Raw genomic sequence first — 15,152 nt, 5'->3', positions numbered from 1 at the left:
CGATTCGCTAAGGGGCATATTCAGATCTTATGGACACTGAATAAAATCATTAGAACCAGTCGTTGGGCACTATCCGAGCGGTCTTTTTTTGTACTCGAGGACCTATTTTCATATAAAAAAATTCATGCTCGCGCAATGGTCATTACTTTCAGTGGGTTCCAAGGGGGATCCTGGCTTTTCGTGTTGCTTGCTAGCTAGGTTCATGGTGCCAAGGACATCCCTTAGCTCTACAAGTCTTTCAGTGGCGACCAGTGCTCGACTCGAGTTTGGACTTGCGGCCTCCTGATCGGTATCCATCAGACGCCATACCCTTGACACTAAACGAGCGACGGCTTCATTCCTTATTTGGCGCTCATGTGTGAGCGATCAACCAAAACAAAAAAATGATGAGACAACGTAAACAAGGAAAAACAACAAGGAAAACTAAACCCGCTCCCACCCCTACCATCATATCAGCAGGATGGCTACCGACCAGGCGGTCTAACCCTTGAATTGAAAAAATTACACACTGACAGAAGACTATTCTTATTTGGGAGATCCAGCAAAACAGAGAATTTTATCTTTGAATCAGAAAAACTTACAAGCCATACTCCACGCTCCTTTCAAAAATCCTACAAAACAGGAAAAAAATGGCTCATTTTCGAACAACCTTACATATAGAACTTGTGCAATCGGGCTATGTTCTAGGAGTTATGCAATTCACGGCCATCGTCCATGGCTAACTTGATCACACTAGGTCGGGTAACCTCGACCACCTTGTAGGGCCCCTCCTACTTGAGGGAGAGGTTATTTCGGCTTGCCTTATTCTGGATCTATCTAAGGACGAGGTCGCCTATGACCAGTGTTCGCTCCTGCACCTTGCGGTTGTGGTAGCGCCTGAGGCTATGTTGGTATCGGACTGCTTGAATTATAGCACGATTGTAGAACTCTTCAATCAGGTTTAGTCATCCTCTCGTCGTCTCACCTGGTCATTGTCCGAGTAGTTGGTCACTCCAGGAGATTGGAGGGTGATCTCCGAGGGGCACATTGCCTCAGCGCCAAAACCCAGGAAGAAGAGAGTCTCGATCATAGCCCTGTTGGGGTTCATAGCGACCCGAGTACTGTAGGGAGTTCGTCCACCTAGCATCTCGACTAGCTCTTAATCCGATCAAAGACCCTGGTTTTGACCACTTGCAATATCATCTCATTCTCCCTCTCGACCTGTCCGTTGCTTTGGAGGTGTACAACCGACACATAGCAAACTTTGGTCTTGATCTCTTTGCAGTAGTCTCTAAAAGTGCTATTTGTGAATTGAGTCCCGTTGTCCATAATTATATGGTTTAGACTGCCACACCGCACTACCAACCCTCGTATGAACTTAATCATCTGCGACGGTGATTTTCTGACAGGCTCAACTTCGATCCACTTAGTGAACTTGTCGACTACCACAAACATGAATTCATAACCACCAAGGTCCTTGGGGAAATGTCCCATGATGTCAAGCCTGCAGACAGTGAAAGGCTAAGAGAATTGTATAGTTTGCAGTGCTCGGGTTGGTAGGTTGGTCTGTCGGCCATGGTACTGACATAGCTCACACTGTTTCACTAGCTTGCAAGCATGCTAGAGGGCTATGTGCTGATAGAATCCTTACCAGAATGCTTTTTTAATCAGAGTGCGGTATGAAGCGTACCTACCACATATGCCTTCGTGTATATCAGAGAACACTATGTTGTCCTCTTCCTAAGTGATGCATTTCAGTAAAAGACCGTTGCTCCCCCGGTGGTAAAAATGTCCCTCTACCAGGTAGTATCTACGGGCTTGCCGCATAACCCTTTCTACTGACATGTCATCATCAGGGATCGCTCGATTCTGAAGGTATAAAAATATCTGATCCATCCAGTTCGTACCCGAATCAAGCTGGACGACCAAATGATGGCTGCCCGAGGACTGCACCGAGGGAGGCGTTTCCTCCAAAGGTGTTACCTCAGGTGCTCCATTTCCAAGCAGAGTATCCCCTTCACATTGGCCCGAGACCGCAGTGGATGGTCGTGTGAGTTTTTCTTCAAAAACTCCACCCATGACATGTTCACGAGAAGAAGCTAGACGGGCCAGCTCATCGATGAGGAAGTTATCCCTATGGAGGACATGCTTAACCTCGAAATTGATAAAGCATCGCTCTAGCTTTCTCACTTCAGCGAGGTATGCCGCCATTGTTGGGTCAGAGCATTGAAACTCCTTTTGCACTTGGTTTACGACCAGTAGCGAGTCCCATTTCGCTAGCAGGCATTTATGCCAAGTGCGGATGTTGCCCTCATTCTTGACAATAGGCCTTCATACTCTGCAACATTGTTAGTGGCCTGAAAATATAATTGAACCACATACCTGAGGGTGTCACCAGTTGGTGATATCAATACCGCTCCAGCCCCCGCTCCTTTCAACATGAACGATTCGTCGAAGTGCATGGTCCAGTGCTCGTCCGTCTCTAGTCGTTGTTCATGCTCAGGCTCTAAGGAAGATCACTCGACCACAAAATCGACCAATGCCTGAGACTTGATAGCCATTCGGGGGACAAACTGAATATCAAACTCACTGAGCTCTACTGCCCACTTTGTTGTTCTCCCTGTTGCATCCCTGCTGTGGAGGATTTTCCTAATCGGGAATGAGGATATTACCTTGATTTTGTGGGCTTGGATGTAGTGCCTGAGCTTATGAGAGGCCATCAGCATGGCATATAATAGTTTCTATGCATGTGGGTACTCAGACTTCGTGTCGTGTAGGACTTCACTGACGTAGTATACTAGTCGCTGAAGACTTCCTCGTTCAACAACTAGGACTACACTCACGACCTGTGTGGTGGCCGCAACATAGAACAGGAGCTCCTCGTCTGCTTGAGGAGCAGTTAGTACTAGAGGGGAGGAGAGATACCTTTTGAGATCTTGGAAGGCCGCCTCTGCTTCTGGCGTCCACAAGAAGTGGTTGCTCTTCTTCAGAAGCTTGAAGAGTGGCAACCCCCTCTCTCCCATCCTCGAGATGGGCCTGCTCAAAGCAGCAACACACTTAGTTAGTTTCTGAACCTTCTTTAACCTGGTTAGAGATCCCATCCGATCAATAGCTCTGATCTTGTCAGGGTTTGCTTATATGCCTCGACTAGACACGAGGAAACTGAGCAACTTCCCTGATGGGACACCAAACATGCACTTCTCCGAGTTCAGCCTCATGCGGTACTTTCGAAGGTTGTTGAAAACGTTTCCTCGAGGTCTGCGATGAGGTCGTCCTTGGTCTGGCTTTTCACAACTACATCATCAACGTACTCCTCGACATTCTTATTGATCTATGGTCAAAGGATGAGCTAGATACACCGTTGGTAAGTCGCACCGGCACTTTTTAAGCCAAAAGGTATATTTACATAACAAAAAACCATAAAGGGTGTTACAGAATCGGTTTTCTCCTCATCCGCTCTACACATGCTAATCTGATGGTACCTCGAACGAGCATCTAAAAAGCTTAGAAGATTGCTAATGGCAGTTAAGTCAATGAGCTGGTTGATCCAGGGCAGGGGAACAAATCTTTCAAGCATGCCTTGTTGAGGTCGGTGAAGTTGACACACATACTCCACTTACCATTGGGTTTTCGTACCATGACTGGGTTGGCCAGCCACTCTAAGTATTGCGTCTGGGTTTGCACTCCCCGAGCTATTGGTCAATAATGCCTCAACGACCTTACATTCGGTCAAGTCGTGGACGTCGGTACAGTGGATTGGGCAGTAGCATCTACCCTTCTTCATGTTCTTCTTCTTGAATTGTCAGCGCGGTTGGCTGGTTTGCTTGACAGCTATGACGTCGGGTGGCCCGACCTTGCGCTTATTTTTCTTTTTCTCCTTCCGACCGACTCCTTTGGAAGAAGCGGGCTGGTCAGAGGTCGGCTGCGACCTCACATTGATCTGGTGCTTTCGAGCCTCAGTGGTTGCACACATTTATCAGTGAGCTCAAAGAGCTCGGTGGTGCTCCAGACCTCCTTAGTGACAAGCTTTTCGACCATCTTCTGGTCTCTGACCTCTCTTTCAAACGCTATGACCATAGACTCGCCAATGATCTTTGGAATGGTATTCTGGCATTCGGTGAAACAGGATGTAGTGTTGTAGTGGCTCGCCATGCTGCTACCTGACCTGGTACAGGTCATCTTCGACCCCTGGCCGGGCATATGTCCCCTGGAAGTCAGTGATGAACTGGTCGCACAAGTCTTCCTAGGACTGAACCGTCCCACGATGAGATTCATCAGCCAGGATCGTGCTGAACTGACCAGGGCTATCGAAAAATAGTTTTCCATGACCTTCCCATCACCTCCCGCGGCCTGCACCATGGTGGTGTAGATCTGTAGGAACTCCTGCGGGTTAGTTGAGCCATCGTACTTTTTAGCTAGGACTGGCTGAAATTTGTCCAGTCAGCGCACCTCTCGCAGTCGGACCGAGAAAGCGTTGCACCCTGCCCTGTAATGGGGAGCCGCTCGTTGATGGGCAGCGTGCGATTGGGGAGAGAGCCGATGGTCTCGCGGCCCTAATGAGGGGACGGAGGATTCCGATGCTTCCCAGCGAAGGGAAGGTGAATGGTAGTGCTACTTGCCCATTTCCTCATCTCGTCAGGCACACTCTTCCTGTTTTCGGGTGGCCCTCTGGCCGCGGTGGCGGAGCGAGTCACACAGGTCAGTAGGCGGACTGCTTGTGCGTGGTGGGGGTCGACTCATACTCCCTGCAACCGAGGGAGAGCGGGTTTCCTCCTGCAACGAAGCCCACCGTGACACTGGTCGGCCATGATCCCGATCGTTCCTTACGGAGGACGGGGCGGTCGCTGCCACAGTCTGACGCCGGGCAGTCTCTACTAAGAGGGCGAGATTGTGCAGCCACGGTGCCACTGGCGAACCTTCTGGTATCGCCACCAGTGGATGGCTAAGAAGTACCCGTGTAGTCTGTAGGTTCTGCACGAAGGTCATGATCTCGTAGCCGAGTTGTTGACCCTGGAGTGGTGAGTCATCATGAGGGTGGGAGCCCCCGGCGTTCGCATTCCTCATGCAGCACGACGACCTTAACGAGGATGCCGCTACAATCTCCTCTTCAGGCGGCGTTGCTGTTGCTGGGGCAAGGTAAGAACTCCCTCATGCCTAGCGCCGGTTAGGTTTCCCTCTTAGCCTACGGCCTAGGTCTCACCTCCGGTTCCTGCGACACGAGCGTCGCTGTTGCCCCTGCTGCATGGGCCGCCATGCAAATCTCCCGCTTGAGATCAGAGTCCTCATACTCTTATTCGGTATCCCATGCTTGGAGTACACTGGGCTCGTTTGGGTCGTATCCCATGACAAAGACCTCCTGTGGGATAATAGCCCTACGTCATGTGTATTGTCTTATGAATTAGATGAACTTGTTATAGAATGTCTTCTCTATTCTTACAAACATGGTCATGACCCCTTTATATAACAGGGGAAAAGATGTACAAATAAACAGACCGTGCCAAACCTTGCGGCAGACCTGCCCATGATGGAGCCAACTACCCCTAGCATATCATGACATTTAATAGGCATGCTACCTTGCTCTGGTCATTCTACGCGTCCTATACCATCATCGAATGTTGTCACGCTCACCCGTCAGACAATCCTACATCATTAAATGCTACGAGAAAGGTTACTGCAATTCCAAATCGCCCCACAACCATACCACAACGAAAACAAGTGTCTGGGGAAGGGAAAAATACTCGAGTATGCAGCATTAAATGAGACTTGGCTAGGTAGGTGGGTACATGCTCTGCGACCAACGAGGACTGGTCGCAAGACCTTGCTGCGTGACTAGAGGGTTGGTTGTGCGAGCTTCGGCCTGGTCATGCAGTGTGGCTATGATCTTGACAATACCTGTTGCATGCTAACACTTCACGACGCAGACCCGCTATATGGGGCACCCCTTTACCTATTACACCGACACTACTTGAGTCCCTGAAATTTCGTAGGAAATAATTTAGTTTCCGCATGAACCTCATGAAATCTTGGTATTCTCCGCGGGTCAGAAAAATTCGAGAATGTTTTCTTACCTTTAGAAATCATAATGGCTTTATCACTCCCTTTAACATGATCAAGATAATAATAGTTGGATAAGATTTTATTTACTCTCTCTGTTTCACTATATTTGTCCACATCCACCGAGAAAATTCAAAAGCAATACAAAAGGTGCAATAAATCCTCTAAAATGAATTAAGTGCGTGCCTCCTTAGAACATGTAAATCTACCTTAATTACTCTACATGCATTGGTATTTTCCCTCTAAAAGCCACATTTTGCTTTTAAAATCTCTTGGAAACAAGAGAGCAACCATTACAACAAGTGCATAGACAAATATTGTAAAACGGATATTCCTGGGGCCATGGAAAAAATAGTGAAACGGAGGGAGTACATCTTCCACGATATAACTTTGCTAGTATTTATTATGTGCATACATGTGTTAGTAACATTTAGTAGTTAAGAAATCATGATAATAGCGCAATAAGATTGTGTTCTTTGCGAAGATAAATATCAATGTGGTATCTTGCACGTATCTTGATTTGATCATAAAGAGATAGTTTGCACTCCTCTTGAACCACAATTTACGTGTTAACTGTCACATGTCCTTAAAAAAACCATTTTTAGACGCAAGTGAGATCTATAGCTATATCTTCATCTGATTGCGACACGAGAAATCCATTTGCAATCTCATAGACAAGTCTATAGTCTTACCCTTAGGTCTCAATCGCACCCTCTCTTATCACGTGGCAAGCACACTTTTGACTCTAGTAAAAAAAATGTGATGGTCAAGATTTAACTCTTTAAACAAGTATTCAATTAATTAACTACTTATTGTGGAGAGTGAATTGTGCTCTTATGTAGTTGCCATCATCTTAACCCCGTCAGAATTAGCAGTGGATATGATAAAAAGAAAACCAAAATTAGTAGTCCATGAACGATAGTCTAGTTCTATCCATAATCACTCTCTGCTAATTTTCTACTGGTCATACTTGTTAGAACTTAGAACGGCAAACAACACTAATTCATGTCATCTAAAAGTCAATTAATACAATTTTGATAGAAAACTCTCTTGACATCCGAATCAAGAAAAAAACACAACATATAATTCACAACAACAAAAACAAAAACCTATAGATAGCGACTGGAATCCATCCAAGCTTTATTACAACAACATGTGTATCCCTACCGACAAGGACCTTTTTTCCCCACAGAAAAAGACCCTCATATTTGGGGGCCTCCTTTCACTTTCAGTTGGTATTTGGTAAAACCAGTTATTAAATGAGCGGTAAAAAGAGACCAAGGGAAAAGGAACACTAGCAAAGCAAGAAAGCCACCGCTGTGAGCCTGAGGCGGAGGCGGAGGCGGCAGCGACACGAGAGGCACGCAGCCCCGCCGTTAAATCCCACCGCGGCGTCACTGTCGTGGTATCTATCCCTCTCGAGCCCCTGTATAAGACCCACCGCCGCGTCGCCACCATCTCCGAGCTCCGACACCCAGGCACTGCTTTCTCCTCGTCCTCTCCGACTCACAGCGCGGCGCGCAACCGGCACCTCCCGCCGACCGCCGTCCCGGCGCGTGGGCGTGGGTGGAGCGCTGACTTCGAGGGGACGGAGTTACGGAAGGAAGGAAGGAAGGAAGCTTCGGGCGCGGCCGCGTTGCTTCGGCTCGGGGGGCGCCTCGTCTCCTGAGACTTTTCGGGGACTTCTCCTTCCCCTTTGGTTGGTCTTAGCGTAGCGTGTCGGGGATGGGGGTGCTAGGTTTCGCGGTGGAGAAGGCCAGATCCCTCGCCGCGGACGACGCCGGCCACGCGCCGCGCCACTTGCAGAAGGCCGAGCTCGCGCGAATCGAGACGCAGCGGCGCCAGGAGGCAGGCCACTGCGGGAGCACGCCGAGGGCCCGCGGGCTGGGCTCGCCTGTCGAGCCGCCTACGCCGCCGCGCCAGCCGCCCGAGGCGAGATCCGGGGGCAAAGGCGACGCCGCTACTAACCCTCCCTGCCGCGATATTAGGTAAATGCAAGTCTGTCTAATCTCTCTGCTAAATTCTTCAGTTCATCACACTAGAAATGATTTAACGAAGGATTTTGTAGCCAACTACCGAGATGTCAAGGATTCCTTATCATGTTAAGCTACTACCCCGTAGGTGCAAATTGGCTGGTCGATTGCCAGAGAATTGCTTTAAATCGTGTCCCATTTCTCTGTGGACTAAGAGGAAGGCAGTTGTACCGTTAGCAAATATACATGAATTGGCTAGAGCAGAGGCATGATGTGTGTGTCTGGTATATGGTGATTTGTCATGGGTTTTTACTTACATTTTAATCGATCTGTGGTTGTTGCGTATGCAGGCGAGTGGCTGAGGAGGCTGACGAACCCAGGGTCCAGTTTTTAGTCCCAGGGACTGACTTCTTACATGACTTTTCAGATACAGACTCTAGTGTTAGTAACTCAATGTACAGATCGATGACCCCAAGCCCCGCAGAGAGTCCTACTTGTGCGGTGAGGCAGGATGATGCTTCTGATCATGATGCAGTAACAATGACTGACTCAGATGATGCACGGGAGCAAGTCAGTGCTAGCATCGTTGATGAGGGAGAAGAGGTCAACGCATCATCCTGTATTGTTAATTTTGGTGATGATATTTGGTGCCCACCACCACCTGAAGATGAGGGTGATGATGTTGAATCAAGGTTATTTGGATTCGATGATGAGGGCGATGGGGTTGTCTTGGAACTTAGTTGCTCCAGCGCTAATAAAATAGCGGGTGCCGATGGTGTCTTTGCTGGAGCTCATAAAGAAGGTGTTCAGAATGATTTATTGAAGCACTTTCAAGCTCTAGTTGCGCAGTTACTGAAGGGGGAAGGTATCAGTTTGGCCAGTGACAACGGTTCCAAAAGTTGGCTTGAAATAGTGTCATCGTTGGCATGGCTAGCCGCTAACTATGTGAAACCTGATACTAAGAAAGGTGGCAGCATGGATCCTAGTGATTATGTGAAGATTAAATGCATAGCATCCGGGAACCCAAGTGATAGGTATGTCCTTGCTTGTGTTGCTGCTTACTCATAGCATTTATCTTCTGATCATCATATGGCACTAATGAATAAATTATTGAACGCAGCAATTTTGTCAGAGGAATTGTTTGCTCCAAGAATGTAAGACACAAACGGATGGTCTCTGAGCACAGGAATGCCAAATTGCTCATTTTAGGAGGGGCACTTGAGTACCAGAAAGCATCCAATAAATTGGCATCCATAGGAACTGTACTTGAACAGGTTTGTGTCTGTTAACTTTTGATATTTTAAAATATTTTGCTTGTAGTCTTACTCATGAATGACCTTGCTGTAGGAAAAGGAGCATTTAAGAGCAATTGTTGGAAAGATTAAGTCTAGGCAACCTAATGTGCTGCTAGTTGAGAAAAGTGCCTCATCTTATGCTCAGGAGCTCTTGGCAAAAGATATTTCGTTAGTTCTGAATGTGAAGAGGCCACTTTTGGATAGGATATCAAGATGCACAGGGGGTCAGATTGCCTCATCCATTGACAATATTGCGTCAGCAAGGCTAGGACATTGTGACTTGTTCAAGGTGGAGAAAGTTCAAGAATCTTCATCAGCAGAACATGCAGAGAAGGCATCAGCTAAGCCTCTGATGTTCTTTGAAGGCTGTCTGAAGCGCTTGGGTTGCACGGTAATGACTTTTTTTGGGGAAAATATTTGACTGGAATGTCAAATACTTATCTTTGGCATTTGTTTTTTTGTTTCCCATATGATTGTTTGTCTTATACTGATATATTCTTGAATATTAGGATTTTTCCTGTCTACTAACATTTCATTTCAAAACCAATCAGCAAAATTTATTCCTACTGTTTATCAATTAAGTGTGCCACACTTCATGCAGGTTCTGCTGAGGGGAACTTGTCGGGAAGAATTAAAGAAGATTAAGCGTGCAATGCAACTTGCAGTCTTTGCTGCTTATCACCTCTCCCTTGAGACATCATTCCTTGCTGATGAGGGCGCAACAATTCCAAGAATTCCTTCAATATCTGTGATAGGTGCACCAGAACTGCAAACCCATAGCGATTACGCTTCTGCTAGGCCTGCTGATCATGGTATTCCTGATAGTCGAGTTACTGAAGAGAAATACCCACATAATGCTAGTATCAGCCAGATATTTGATGATATTTCTGCATCATCAACTTTGTTACCATTGGACGGGGTAAGCCTTGTGCCCAAATGTAGAGTATCTGAATTTCCAGTTGACTGTGTCCACTCTCAAGATTCATCCCGCTTATGCCATCCAAATGCTTCATGCAATGGACATTTAATTTCTCCATCTTCCCTCGGTGATGACTTGAGAACCACATGTGCTGTCACACAATATGATGATTCATACAACTCTTTGCGATCTCCAATCGCTGCTGATGTCTATCGTGATGGTGCATTAACTAAGATAAGCACGGAACTTTGTCATTCGAAAAACTGTAGTAGCCTCCCCTTACAAGACGACTTTCAAGCAGGGGATACAGATGACCAAGACAAGCTTTCAGCTGGTTACTTATCTGGTACTGACAACAATCAGAGCATCTTAGTTTCCCTCTCAAGCACTTGCATCCCAAAAAGTGTGGCATGCGAGCGTTCTCACCTCTTCCGCATCAAGTTTTATGGTAGTTTTGATAAGCCGCTAGGGAGATACCTCCGCGAGGAATTATTTGATCAGGTATTTCTGATATTCTTGTATGTAACCTATTATGTGAAAAATTTCCTTTGTCATTTGTATTCTTAAACAACTCCTTGGTTATTTGTCTAAACATCATTCTTTGTTGTGTTTATTTTCAGGCATATTGCTGCCCATCATGTAAAGAGCCTTCAGAATCACATGTCAGGTGCTATATGCACCAGCATGGCAGCCTAACAATCAGTGTTAGGCGCCTTCTGTCTCAAAAGTTGCCAGGCGAACATGATGGAAGGATATGGATGTGGCACAGATGCATGAGGTGCAAGCTTAAGGATGGAATGCCACCTGCGACACATAGAGTAGTCATGTCTGATGCAGCTTGGGGTCTATCATTTGGGAAGTTCCTGGAGCTCAGTTTTTCAAATCATATGACTGCCAACCGAATTGCGAGTTGTGGGCATTCTCTCCAAAGGGATTGCCTCCGTTTCTATGGGTATGTAACTCTTTTTTATGTTCCCTGCTCTCTCATCCAACCCTACAGTGAAGTTTAAATTTGCATCCACAACATTGCAGGTATGGAAATATGGTGGCCGCCTTCCAGTATAGTCCCATGGTTACTCTATCTGTTAATCTTCCAGCCCCATTGCTAGATTTTAATTTCCATGGTACACAAGAGTGGGTGAAAGGAGAGGCGTTTGAGGTATGCTGTTAAATAGTTTATAAATAGATCATAGATTCATTTTCATTTCCATGCTCCACATCCCTACTTTGATTGTTGCAGGGATGATGAAATGCTTGCAACATACTTTTGTAGGTATTTCACATGATGGAATCCTTGCACAGGGAGGTATATGATTTCCTTAATTATATCGAAAAGAGTATCATCACCGTGGATGATTCAGTCAAAACAAGTATACAAAGGCAGATAATTGAGATGAAGGATTTGCTTAACATGCAAAGAAATGAGTATGAGGTGGCGCCTCCTAAGTTTTTTTTTCGTTTTATTCATCTCATGCTTCATGTTTTCTTTTTGTGTTGATTTTTATGTAATTTTTCCTGCAGGCTTTGCTTGTCCCAGTTATAAGGGGGAGTGCTCATTCATTTAAATCAAAGATTGATATTTTGGAGCTCAACCGTATTAGACGTGATCTCCTCCTAGATGCTTACACTTGGGATTGTAGGTTGTGTAACATTGATTCACTTAAGACAGGTGGTCATATTTCCAGAACTGACCCATTATTTAATCAAGGAAAACCCCAAGAGACCAATGAAGGGAGACCTGAATTGCTTCAGACTATTACAGGACATGGAGGAACCTATCAAGAACCATGTCCTCAACGCTCTTCAGGAAGTCCAAGGAAACCTCTCTTATCTACAGAGGGCCATTCTAAGGGTAACGAGTCTGTCATGGTTGAGAAAGATTTGCCGATTGGGCTGGTGGATGGTGTTGCAGGTGATGCAGGAGGTCTTGATTTGGTCTTCAGCAAATTCAGTATATGTGAAGGAAGACATCATCTATCGAAAGATCCCATCAAGACAGAGCCAGTAGAGAGGTTACCTTCACTTGCATCTATTTTAGCTGATAAAATAGATATGGCATGGTCCGGATCTGGTGAATTACACTACAATCTTCCACATGATTTGACCAAAGCTGATGAAAATATATCTCTTAGCTTGTTGGGCAATCCAAGTTACAAGAAGGCTACTGCTCCTGTCCGAATCCATTCATTTGATACTGCATTGAGATTCCATCAGCGAGAACAAACTGGATTAATACCTGCTTCATTGCATCCAGCATTGAAATCAGCTGATTCCTTTAGAGCGTTGACAAGCCTTGTGAAGGATCCGATGACAAACATGCGGAGGGCCTTTTCTCAAATATCTCCCAGGACAAGAGGAAACTTAAATGTTGTTCTTACACGTGAGCCTAAATGCATCACATTGGCTTCTCATAAGATGAGTGATGGGGCACGACTGCTTCTGCCCAATATTAGCTGCGAAGGTTCTATTATTGTTGCTGTCTATGATGATGAGCCAACCAGTATTGTGTCATATGCCATGACATCACAAGAGTATGTTGAGCATGTCACATATAAAATGAATGCAAATTCCAGCTTTTCAGATTTTGCTAAGGTCAGCAGTGATGGATTTGATGGATCTTTGTCCTCACATGAAGATCTTTCAAAATTTAAAGGAACCCACTTCAGATTTGACTTTGATGATGAGGCATCTTCTGCAGATAGTACAAAGTTTTCTGTTACTTGCTATTTTGCAAGGCAGTTTGCTACACTTAGAAAGAAATGTTGTCCAAGTGATATTTATTACATACGCTCACTAAGTCGTTGTAAGCGATGGAGTGCGCAAGGTGGAAAAAGCAATGTTTACTTTGCAAAGACAATGGATGAGAGATTCATAATTAAACAAGTCACCAAGACAGAGCTGGACTCATTTGTAGAATTTGCTCCTCACTACTTCCGGCACTTGACAGAATCATTGAATTCTAGAAGCCCAACTTGCCTGGCCAAAATAATGGGACTTTATCAGGTTCATTTTCTGCTTTTAAACACTTAATCCAACTGCATTATTCTCGATTCAAATTTTTACTAATTTACTGTATTTACTGATATCCAGGTTAGTATCAAGAGTTTGAAAGGAGGGCGGGAGGTGAAGATGGATCTGATGGTGATGGAGAACATTTTCTTCCAGAGAACAATATCTAGGGTGTATGATCTGAAGGGTTCTGTGCGTTCACGCTACAACTCTGATACGTCGGGTCACAATAAAGTTCTTTTAGATTCTAATCTCGTAGAGGCACTACATTCGAAGCCTATATTTTTGGGGAGTAAGACGAAACAAAGATTGGAAAGAGCTGTCTGGAATGATACATCATTTCTTGCGGTATGTAGCTCTCCCAACTTCTTAGACCTAGGATTTTACTGGCAAATTGTAGAGACCTTAATGACTTCTCAGATTACAATTTAGACCATACTTAATTTGTTTAATGAGATACTGCTGTTTGAAATTTATTTTTACTTGCAAATTGCAGAGACCTTCATGACTTCTCAAATTACCAATTAGACCATACTTTATCTGTTTAATGAGATACTGCTGTTCGAAATTTGTTTTGGTGAGATGAGAACTATCATGTGTGACTCTAAACCAAAACACACACCATTTCACTCCATTTTGTTTTGCGTGTAGCTAGATCGTGGTACATCATAAATTGTGATTTGGACTAAACTGTTCGGCCAACCAAGAAGTCTAAGGCTCCTTTTGGCATGGAAGAATGGATCTCTCTTTCCTTCAAAATTCTTCTGTTCAACAAGCATGCCCATTAATTTTCTTCTAGATGATGCCAACCGTTTTTAAGATTTTTAGATCCCAGTGGAACCCAATATTGAATATGTGAGTTTTTTCAGATTATTTATTTATTTATCTCTAATCTGTGAACTAAGGATAAAGAATGTGTTAGTCTCTGGTTTTCTCCAGAATAATAGTTGTGTTTTCTCCACACTCTTGGGCTTTGTTCATTGTTTCTGACACCAGGATTATTCATTAGAACCAATGAACAATATAGCAATCTAAAACATCAGTATTTGATCCCATGATGTGTATTATTTGTTTTCGCCCTCATTGTCCAGTTTTATGCAAGTTATTGTTATTTGCAAATAATGATTTGCGGGCATTATTTCTCAACTCCATTCCTGCAACTCTCTTCGAGAATAGAATCCATAACATAAACTACACTGCAAAAGAAAAAGCTTTCTTCATCATTGAACCTGATAATATGACCCATCTCGCAGTCTTTGGATGTCATGGACTACTCTCTTCTGGTCGGCATCGACAAGGAGAAGAAAGAGCTTGTGGTCGGCATCATCGACTTCCTGCGCCAGTACACTTGGGATAAGCAGCTGGAAACGTGGGTGAAAGCCTCAGGCATCCTGGGTGGCCCCAAGAATGAGTCCCCCACTGTCATTTCGCCAATCCAGTACAAGAAGAGGTTCAGGAAGGCCATGTCGAGGTACTTCATCGCTGTCCCCGACCAGTGGACCTCCTAGTTAAGAGCACCTCTCTTGTGCTCTTGCTGTAACCATGTCAGCAAAAGCGTCATTCGTTCATCCCTTTGATAAGTTTTGAGCAAGGGGGTGAACCGAGACGAATAGGCATTCTTTAGTTGATTTGGTTCTTACAGGACATGTTGTAGCTATAGAGTAGACAGGAGGATCAGGCCCCTGACCTGGACCGTTACACCAAACATTGCCAGTGCAGTGTCCGGCCAGCGGCCACATATGAATTCTGAGGGCTTGGTCCATGTAAATTGCGGCGAGCAACGGCGAGTATTTAACGCTGAGTTGCGCCGTATTCTTTTTATGTAATTCATGCCGAGAAATTGTACAAGAGAGAGAGAGCAGATTGAAATTAATATAAGCATGTAACAGATCAGTTACTTTGTTTCCGTGGATTTTCGTGTTC

General features: G+C 45.1%; 1 protein-coding gene across 1 annotated transcript; it reads left to right on the top strand.

Moving 5' to 3' along the window:
• Nucleotides 1–7,317: 7,317 nt before the first annotated feature.
• On the top strand, nucleotides 7,318–15,141 carry LOC133897924 (putative 1-phosphatidylinositol-3-phosphate 5-kinase FAB1C). The gene is made up of 11 exons (XM_062338752.1): nucleotides 7,318–8,021; nucleotides 8,357–9,040; nucleotides 9,127–9,280; nucleotides 9,354–9,692; nucleotides 9,903–10,721; nucleotides 10,841–11,172; nucleotides 11,253–11,379; nucleotides 11,494–11,652; nucleotides 11,742–13,223; nucleotides 13,311–13,577; nucleotides 14,483–15,141. Exons 1-11 carry the CDS (start codon nucleotides 7,759–7,761, stop codon nucleotides 14,735–14,737), a joined length of 4,881 nt encoding a protein of 1,626 aa, XP_062194736.1. The 5' UTR covers nucleotides 7,318–7,758; the 3' UTR covers nucleotides 14,738–15,141.
• The last annotated feature ends 11 nt before the right edge of the window (nucleotides 15,142–15,152 follow it).

Source organism: Phragmites australis, chromosome 17 (genome assembly GCF_958298935.1).
Source record: "Phragmites australis chromosome 17, lpPhrAust1.1, whole genome shotgun sequence".
Taxonomy (NCBI): domain Eukaryota; kingdom Viridiplantae; phylum Streptophyta; class Magnoliopsida; order Poales; family Poaceae; genus Phragmites; species Phragmites australis.
Note: the sequence above shows the minus strand (reverse complement) of the source record. Positions and strands in the feature narration are given on the sequence as shown.

Bases quoted from the DNA above. Each gene is read 5' to 3' on its own strand.
- LOC133897924 (XM_062338752.1), top strand. From the start codon at position 7,759: ATGGGGGTGCTAGGTTTCGCGGTGGAGAAGGCCAGATCCCTCGCCGCG. The intron at 8,022-8,356 runs GTAAATGCAAGT...TTGCGTATGCAG, and splicing joins CCTCCCTGCCGCGATATTAG to GCGAGTGGCTGAGGAGGCTG. The intron at 9,041-9,126 runs GTATGTCCTTGC...TATTGAACGCAG, and splicing joins TCCGGGAACCCAAGTGATAG to CAATTTTGTCAGAGGAATTG.